A 10341-nucleotide genomic window follows, 5' to 3' on the forward strand; every position below is an offset into this window, starting at 1 on the left:
TGTCTCCTGTGAGGCTTTGCCAGTGCCTGGCAAATACAGAAGTGGATGCTCATAGTCATCTATAGGATGGAACACAGGGCCCCCAATGTAGGAGCTAAAGAAAGTATCCAAGGAGTTGAAGGGTTCTGCAACCCTATAGGTGGAACAACAATATGAACTAACCAGTACCCCTAGAGCTCATGTCTCTAGCTGCATATGTAGCAGAAGATGGCCTAGTCGGCCATCACTGGGAAGAGAGGCCCCTTGGTATTGCAAACTTTATATAGCCCAGTACAGGGGAACGCCAGGGCCAAGAAGTGGGAGTGGGTGGGTAGGGGAGCAGGACAGGCAGGGGGGAGGATATAGGGGACTTTTGGGATAGCATTTGAAATATAAATGAAGAAAATAATAAAAAATTTAAAAAGAATGTAAACTGAGGTTCACAATTTTTTATTCATTCATTAATTTATTTACTTTATATCACAATCATCGTTTCCCTTTCCACCTCTCTTCCCATTCCCTTCCTCCCACCTGTCCCCCATCCACACCTCTTCCCTTTCTCCTCAGAAAAGTGGAGTTTCCCATGTATATCTACTGCCTTGGCATATCAAGTTGCAGTAAGTCTAGGCACATCTATTGAGGGAGCCCAGTAGGGGAAAGACGTCCAAAGGAAGGCAACAGAGTCAGATACAGCCCCTGCTTCTTCTGTTAGGAGTCCAGCATGAGCCTATCTTCATAACTCTTGCATATATGTGGAGGGAGGTTCAAAGTTATAGAGCTGGTGTCAAATACTTCTCACCAAAGGCCCAGTGCTGCCTCAATGTTCAAGTTATTTATTTCATGTTCATACTCATTCTTCTCTAGTCCTAAATCATCTGACTAAGTTCACCAAAGCCAAGGTAGCTACTCCGTCACATTTGTATTTATACAAATAATGTGTTTAGAAACATTTATGTTTAGAAATTTAGAATTTCTCTTGATTATGGAAGCTCATTTGGGTAAGGCATAGGTTTCAGTGCTCTATGGTAGAGCACAATAGGATAACCACAGTTAACAGTATATTGTGTGTGTATATATATATATATATATATATATATATATATACAATTTTAAAAGTCAATAGCATGCAAATATGTAGAAAAACAAAACAAAGTTTAAGAACCCCTTGGGTCCTACTGTATTCCTTGACATACTCCATTTTTCTGATCTTTCCTCTGCTTTTTCATATTTTTCTTTCTTCTCTTTATCTCTACTGAGCCAAACAACTCCGATTTATTTTCTAGGTGTCTTGAAGAACTTGATTCAGAATAGGCAAGCACATGTCTATAAAACCAGTTTAATAGATTTACGTTTTCATTATAATTGTTCTTACCCATACTAGGGATGGGAGTGGTGATAGTCAGACAGAAGTTTGTGTAGGAAGCAATCCACCCTCTCTGCTATGGCAGGCATCATTTATAAAAACAAGAGCTTGTAATAGTAGCAATAAGACAGAGGTGCTATGAGAATATGGACAAAGCTGAGCCAAACTGTGACATCAGAGAGATGTTAGCCAGACAACACTGAAACTGCCCCTTTAGAATTCTTTTCTGTTTTGGGTATCTATTTATCTGTCTGTCTGTCTGTCTGTCTGTCTGTCTATTTATTTGAGACAGGATTTCTCTGTGTAGCTTTGGCTGTTCTGCAACTCACTCTGTAGAACAGACTGGCCTTGAACTCAGAGAGTCACCTGCCTCTGTTGGGGAATAAAGCAGTGCACCCCCACCCCTAGGTCCATTCTAGCATTCTTAATAGGATACATCTATTATTCAAGTTACTTACAGCTGGGAACTCTGTTACTTGCCGCCCAAAGCTTACTAACTGAATCCCACATCTACTCTTTTCCCAGTTACTCTCTTCTTGGAATATGAATCTTTGTAGTCTCTTCCATTCAATGCAGTAGAATGATAGGACTCAGAATACTGAAGCTGGAACCCTAATAAGATTATCCATTTAACCTCACTAAGTATATGTGGTTTATTATAGAATGAATGAATTTAAACACATAAAGCAGCTAACTTAAGGTTACACAATCTAGTCTGAACACAAGAGTATACAGTGCTAGTTGTCTGAATTCCAATGACATCTATTTTTTACATTCCCCCCAACTTCCTCTGATTCTTTTTACTCTCACAAGTCAACTCTAGTGAATTTAAAATGATCACTTTTATACTCTTCTATCCATAGATCAGGACCTTACTCAACTCACTTGAGAAACACTTCTCTCAGTAGATAAGAACACAGAGATCCACAACACATGAAGACAGCGAGAGACTTTGGAGCACTCAGTCCTAAATATGATGTCTTCATCAAACCTTTCCCCTCAGGGCTCAGGGATCTATGCAGAAGAGGAGACACATTTCCAGAGCCAGAGGCTATGTATGGCTCAAAGGAAAAAAAATGTCTTCCAGACACAACAGGACTGTTGCACATATAAACTCACAGAGACTGTGGCAGCATGCCAAAGTTCCACAAAGATTCAAACTAGAGGGGAGGCTGATCATAGACGCCCTACACCTAACTTAAGAGGCTATCTGCATCGATGTCCACTGGTAAGACAGAAATTAGTGTCCTCCAATGCATTGTCACTGGGTATCTCAACCACAACTGAGGGTAAGCCCCATGCTCAGATGTTTTGTGTTATTCAACACAAAACAAACTCAATGGCATTTTTTTTGGGGGGGGTAAACTTTTGTTCCATATTGACGTTTTTGGCATTTTTTGTCTTACCAATGTTTTGCTTGTTTTGATTCTGGCCTCTTATATACATGTTCACACACCTTTAGCCACACATGAGAATATACACCACACACATACACATGCATGTACACAGGCACATGAACATACACACACATGAATTCACACATGCTCACATGCATGTGAACATCTACAAACACACACATATACACACAAAGATGTATAAGGCTAAAACATGCCTACACATGATGAAGTAAATTAGATATCACAGAAGATATTTATGGATTTCTAGGAAGATCTCAATACTGTAGCTTCTTAAGAATGAAGGTTTTTGTGATTAGTGGTGTTTAGTAATCTCCATATATGTTCATTGTGCTTTGCATATTGAATTTGTAAGGGGCTAATTTTAGAAATATAATGTAAATATAATTTAGAAATAAAATGAACTGGGATCGTATTCAAACCTAACACAAAGGAAAGATATACACGAGTCAAACTGTTCAAATCCATCCCCATCATCCACTATAATTTGAAGACACCTTCTAACTCCTAGACGCGGTAAGTATTCACAAGTTCTGAGTGCTTCACAGGATGATGAACAAGGAAGAAGTGTGATGGACAGAGAGCAAGAGATAGGCAGCTCTGGGTCATTGCTCTTGGCACCAGGCAGGTCTAGATCACCTTAGCTCACTGTCCCAGCATACTGAATTTTCTTAAAGAAAGAGATATTAGACAGTGATACATTTTGCAACAATTCTTCTAATTATATGTCCCAGTACAGGGGAATTCCAGGGCCAGGAAGCAGGAGTGGGTGGGTAGGGGAGCAGGGTGGGAGGAGGGTATAGGGGACTTTCGGGATAGCATTTGAAATGTTAATTAAGAAAATATCTAATAAAATATTGAAAAAAATTCTTCTAAAAGCCAGATATAGTAAGATGGACAGCTTTATTAACAACCTGAAATATCATTTAAACTGCACATGTGTTTTAAACTTATTCTTTATTACAATTAGATCCTTATGTATATAAATGAATTCTAAAATTGTTGTAAAAAATAAAATTTACCATTTTAAAATTGTCTATTATTATTATTATTATTTTCTATGCATCCTTCTGCCTGACCTGATATCCCATGTTGCCTAGTGAAGCCTGGAATGCATGGAGTTCTTCCAGCTTGGCATTCTCAAGTGCTTGGATTACATACATGCACCAAGACACCTAGCTTAGTTATCCTTTCAGTACATAGCTCTGTGGAATTAAGTCATTCACAAACTGCAGACATCACCACCACCTTCCATAGAACATTACTTATCTTTGGAAATAGAGACTGCACTCGTTAAAAACTGAGTTATGCAGATTCCCCTTCCAGCGTCTAGAAACCACCATTTTGCCCTCTGTTTCTGGAATTTTACTCTTCCAAGTAATATTAAGGGGATGATACAAGTTTTATCTTCTCTGCTTACTAGTTTATTTCAGTCAAAAAATTTAAGCATATGTTAGAATTTCTTTTGTTTTTATGTCTTAATGATATTCCATTGTATGTATTACTACATTCGGGCTTCTATCCATTTATCAGTGGATATTGGGGTTGCTGTCTCGGCTTAGTTGTAAATAATGGTGTTAAGAGTACAAAGATGGATGCCTCTTTGCATGCCTGCTTTCAATTATTTTGAGTATCTGATCAGAGGTTCAATTCCTGGATCACATATTAATTCTATATTTAACTTTATGGAGAATCACATTGTTTACTACAGGAGATCAAGGACTTTATAAACCCATCAGAAATATGTAAAAATTCTAACTTTTCCATGTTAACACCAACATTTGCTATTGTCTCATTGTTTCATTGTTTTATGACAGGCATCTGATGAATGATAACTAGCATAACATTGTGATTTTTACTTAAATTACTGTAACAACTACTGAAATTGAAAATCTCCTCTCTCTTTTCTTTCTTTCTTTCTTTCTTTCTTTCTTTCTTTCTTTCTTTCTTTCTTTCTTCTTTTTTTCTTTCTCTTTCACAAGAGATCAAACCCAGGGCCCTCTTCATGATAACCAGAAATCTACTATTGAGCAGTATACAAATTCTGAAAATTAACTTATTGGATATTTGTCCATCTTCTGTGGAGGTGTGTTTATTCAACTGTGCTTCCTGATTTTTGATTGAGGGCTGTTTTTTTGAATGATAGGTGATAGGAATTCTTTATAGAGTCTATATATGAATTACATACTAGATTGTAGATTGCAAATGCCTTCTATCATTCTATATAGGTGTTTTGTTCTTCTGTTCATGGTGTCCTTTGATACATAGAAAGTTTCATTTCAGTACCATGCAATTTAGCTGTATGTTTGTTGTTGCTGTTCTTCTATGCCTCTGTTGTGATTCCCAAGAAATCACTGCTAAATCTAACACAAGGCTTTACTTTTCAGCGTTTTATAGTTTTAGATGTTTGATCTATGTGGAATTACTTTTATAAGTGATATTAGATTATATTATTGTTGTACAAGTCTGGTATAAAAACATTCTTTTGCATTTAGATATTCTATTTGTCTATCAATTGTTGTGAAAAAGACACAGAAGTTCTTTTGTAGTTCTATCTCCTTCATGTGTTTTCTTGAGCATAGAGAAAACTAGGAACACCAGATAAGGGATTTTAGTTAGCTACCACGGTTTGAGCTAGCAGATGTGACACTTGTTCGAAGCGACACTGAGTATTTAACTAACTGCCCGAAATCTGTTTGCTTATTTCAATTCTACGGTGGATTCATCCCTCTGAGTAATAAATAGTACTGTAGACCACAAAGACTGAACATTACCCAGACAGAAGGATCCTACTCTTTTGAAGCTTAAGCTATGATGATCTGTCACTTGGGAGTGGGATTGCATCACCAAGCTACCTGCTTAAGAGTCCTATAAGGACAGAAAAAAAGGCTTCCCTTTTTGACAATAATGACAAATGATTCTGTCCCCCAAACTATGAATTCCTTTCCCTTTGTTTGAGAAATAATTCCTAGTGAGTATATATTGCTTAAATATTAGTCCACAGATGCTATTATATTGTCCCACCAAGAAGTAAAATTCTTCACCCTAAGTCAAGGCATAGTAACAAGGGCTTTTGATATGAAATATCAAAATCAAACCAAAAAGAAGTAAAAAAAAAATTGAAACAATGGTCTTTAGGACATTAAGCCTAAGGTAATACAAGAAGGGTATTCGTAAAAGAAGGCAGAAACATAAAGTGAATCGAATGCTTGTTTCAAATTAATTGCATTTTTAAAAATTATGTCACATGAGAGCTAAGGCTACTGTGAGTCCACTAGACTGCTTGTGTAGTTTAGTGTCTGGAGAGATGAAAACATGTATTGTAGATCAGAGTACTGAATTCTCAAGATATATAGATAAATAGGTCCAGATTTCTTCCCAAAGTGCCAGAATTTGTTATTTTTCTTACTGCTGTCAACTGTCCATCAAGAATCAACTTAAGAGAGAAAGAGCTTTTTAAGTCATAGTTTAAGAAGGGGTACCATCCAACATGGCAAAGAAGGTCTTAACTCTGGGAAGTTGAGCAGAGGATCACATTGGATCCAAAGTTAGGAAGCTTAGCATAGAAAGAATCCAGTGAGGCTCTGTCTCCTGAAGAAGATAAGAGCCTTCTTAAACAAGGCTTCTAGCTGGGGACCAAGTGTTCAAAGATATGAACCCTCAGAGCTGTTTAATATTAAAATGATAACAATAGCCTCTGAGTTTTCTGTGGAACACAGATCAGTAAGTACATGTGAGGAAACTGTCAGAGGGCCTGGTAAGAAAATACCAGGATCAGAGAACATGGTGCCTAGTCCCACCAAGTTGACAATAATACCTCATGATTCAAAGGTCACAGGGTAGAACATTCACAAGGTAGTTATGCAGAATAATTAGCTGTCTCTAGATTAAATATTGTTCTGGTTCCATGTATCAACCCTCTAAAGTAGCAATCTCTCACATCAAACTGTATCTGAGTAATGAGCCAGATTGAAGCTCAGGCAGTGAGTACACAAGAGTCCAGTATGTAACCCAAAACTTCCAGATATCTGAGAAACAAAATCCATGATAGAGAAAAAGTAGGTAGTTGAGTCTGAGATAATAAAGATAAAGCAAACCAAATTTATAATGATTTTACACTGCTAGAACTGGGATAGAGAATGCACCAATGATATTGACAGCATAGGAGACAACACGGATAAACTAAAATATGAAAAGATGTGGGATCCGAGTTGTAAGTCCAACTTAGCAACTGTCAAGAAAAGAAACAGTTGAAATAATGGTGAGATATTTTCCAAACTCAACAAAAATTATCTAACAATATCAATGAATTCCATGGACAAGAAATGTGAGCATCACATATAGTGGTTAAATTGCTCAAGCTCAGTGAACAAGAAAATTGCTCTTTAAAATAAATGCAGGAAGGAAATGATTCGCTGTACATAGGGGAAAGGAGAGGTGACACAGATTACCTAGAATTCTATACCCAGAAAAAATAACTTTTAAAGAGAAAGATGTTTCAAACATAGTAAATAAAGATTTTGTCATTCATAGACCAGCACCCTAGAAAACAGAGAGAAGTTGTGTGTAGTAGTGCACACCTATCTTTCTAGCACTCAGGATGCTACTGCTGAAGCAAGCATGCTGAAGCAAGGATTGGGAGTACTATCCTGCTTGAACTAGTAAGACTCTGTCTCAAAACAACAAACAACTCAAAGTCATAAATAAAACAGAAACTAAAACTTCAAACATGAACAGAAAAATCTTGAAATTGTTTAGGAAAGAAGGATCATACAGGAATGAAAAGAATGAGAAATAACTATTTCATAAATAAGTCATTACTAATTATTATTCTATTCCCTAACATCACTTAATGCAATTATTTAGAAAATTTACTTGTATATATTATGTAAAGGTCTCTCAGAACTCAACAGTAAGTTTAGAAAGGGTGGGAGATTACCATCACAAATGATTCATAATTGAAGAGCTGGAACTTTGTAATTCCCTGAATTCATCATTAAACATTTTATATATTATCATCTTCCTACTTAATGACATACAAATATTATGTCTCAAAGGACAAGAAAATCAAGAAGAAGGAAGACCAAAGTGTGGATACTTCATTCCTCCTTGGAATAGGGAACAAAATATCCATGAAAGGAGTTACAGAGACAAAGTTTGGAGCTAAGACAGAAGGATGGACTATCCAGAGACTATCCCACCTGGGGATCCATCCCATTATCAGCCACCAAACCCAGACACTATTGCATATGCCAGCAAGATTTGCTGAAGGGACTCTGATATAGCTGTCTCATATGAGGCTATGCCAGTGCCTAGAAAATACAGAAGTGAATGCTCACAGTCATCTATAGGATGGAACACGGGGCCCCCAATGGAAGAGCTAGAGAAAGTACCCAAGGAGCTGAAGGGGTCAGCAACCCTATAGGTAGAACAACAATATGAACTAACCAGTACCCCCAGAGCTTGTGTCTCTAGCTGCATATGAAGCAGAAGAGGGCCTAGTCGGCCATCATTGGGAAGAGAGGTCCCTTGGTATTGCAAACTTTATATGGCCCAGTACAGGGTCAAGAAGTGGGAGTGGGTGGGTAGGGGAGCAGGGCAAGGGGAGGATATAGGGGACTTTCAGGATAGCATTTGAAATGTAAATAAAGAAAATATCTAATAAAAAAATGGAAAAAAGATTATTTAGAAACTCAGCCTTAAAAATGAAATCAAACAACATGCAAAACACTGAAACTTGTTGATAAAGAGGGTATAGGTAAAGTCTGTTTCATCAGTTCATGAGGGGATAGACATGGAATTAAAATGGCAAGAAACATATTACAATGGCTAAAACTAAAATTAAGTTATTAAAACAATGCCAATGAGAATACAGAAAAACTACCTTACAAATCTATTTATTAAGGAAATATTAAATTGTTTAGCCACTTCAGGAAATAGTACCACAGCTTATTAAAACCTGAACAATCAATTAATAATAAAACTATGGAAGGTTAGGTGCATTATTCACATCAAAACCTGAACCCAGTTGCCATAGCAGCTTTGTTCCTAATTCCAGTTTGGGAACAGCAAAAGCACCCTTCAGAATGTCAGCGGGTAAATAAAGATGGCCCATCCACACTGTGGAATACTAAACAAAGAAAAAAAGAGTTTGCATGCATATTGTTGGCATTTCCTCTAGACTCTACCCAACAACAGCCAGGTATGAGCCTGATGCACATATAAAAAGGACTCTCTCTACATCTTCCCCCTTTCTCTCTCTCTGCGTCTGTGTCTCTTTCTCTCCTAAGGGATCAAAGAATAATACCTCAGACTCAAAGACTCAGTATGTAAACGCAAAGAGTCTTGTATTCTTCAGAAGTTCAACATGCTGGGGTCTCCCCATTACCAAAATAGACAACCAAGTGAGTGTGCAGGCCTGATTTAAAGCACGTTAGGGAACTCTAGGGTAGATGGGTGACCTCTATATTAATCTGTTGGGTCTATCTCTACGGACATTCTATTACTGGGGTATGGGCACTGGAAACTTGGCTGGGAAGGTCTGGAAACTGTTGTTGGAGAAGTACCTGAGGAAGTCTGGAAACTGCTGCTGACCTATTGTCTTTGCCTCAGGCCAGGTGGCAGGGCAGCTTCTGAGGCCTGAACTTGCCTGGAATTGCCCAGTCCTTTGAGACAGGGATTTAGGCCTAGTCTCCTTAACTGCCAATTTGAAGCCTATCATGGAATCAGCCTATCCTTCTCACTCTCTCTCCTCACCATGTGTCCCAATCTTCCACTCTTTCTCTCTTCCTCTCTTCTATCCCAGTCTTTCTCTGCCCCCCTTTCTTTGACTCTACTCCTTCCTCCAGTCCCAAATAAACTACATTAGGACTGTTGTGTAGCTTGATTGTTCAAGGGGATACCTTGGCAGGGCCTGCCAAGCCCCACACTCCTTAAGGCCTTGTTTTATAAAACAAAACACAGGTAGCAGGTCATTGACTCAATAAAATCACGGTAAGTGAAAACAACAAAATTATGACACAGAGACTAGATCAATGCTTTCCAGAGTTGGACATTGTTTTGTAACAGCTTCCTCCCAGATTGAAACATTCTATCCTACAGGGAAGCACTTTAAGCAGAGAAGTAAACAACTCAAAACAGCTGCAGGAATCTTGGAAACACCTGATTCACTAAACCCCTCCCTAGGACTGCTGAGAGCAGCTCTTGGCAAACCAAACTGCAAAAAAGGCTCTGACATGATCCCAGCTGTCTAGAAGAAGCAGAAACCAGCTGAGCTGCCTGAAAGAGATTTAACCCAACTGGGTCACTTGGAAAGGACACTGTCCAACCTGCTAAGCCACCTATAAGCTGTGCAGTGTGCACCAGTTTCCCAGCTTTGTGAGATGTACTGGGCACTCATACCGAATGGCTGAGAAGCACCTGAAAAAATGTTCAACATCCTTAATCATCAGGGAAATGCAAATCAAAACAACCCTGAGATTCCACTTCACTCCAGTCAGAATGGCTAAGATCAAAAATTCAGGTGACAGCAGATGCTGGTGAGGATGTGGAGAAAGAGGAACACTCCTCCATTGTTGGCGGGAT

General features: G+C 38.3%; 1 protein-coding gene across 1 annotated transcript in view; it reads left to right on the plus strand.

Annotated features, from left to right (window-relative positions):
- Nucleotides 1-2423: 2423 nt before the first annotated feature.
- LOC110307580 overlaps nucleotides 2424-10341 on the plus strand; it is a 37245-nt gene continuing 29327 nt past the window's right edge. The window contains exon 1 of the mRNA XM_021179801.1: nucleotides 2424-2631. Coding sequence (XP_021035460.1) covers nucleotides 2596-2631 — 36 coding nt within the window. The 5' untranslated portion in view covers nucleotides 2424-2595. The remainder of the gene's footprint in view (nucleotides 2632-10341) is intronic.

This window comes from Mus caroli, chromosome 13 (assembly GCF_900094665.2).
Source record: "Mus caroli chromosome 13, CAROLI_EIJ_v1.1, whole genome shotgun sequence".
Classification (NCBI taxonomy): domain Eukaryota; kingdom Metazoa; phylum Chordata; class Mammalia; order Rodentia; family Muridae; genus Mus; species Mus caroli.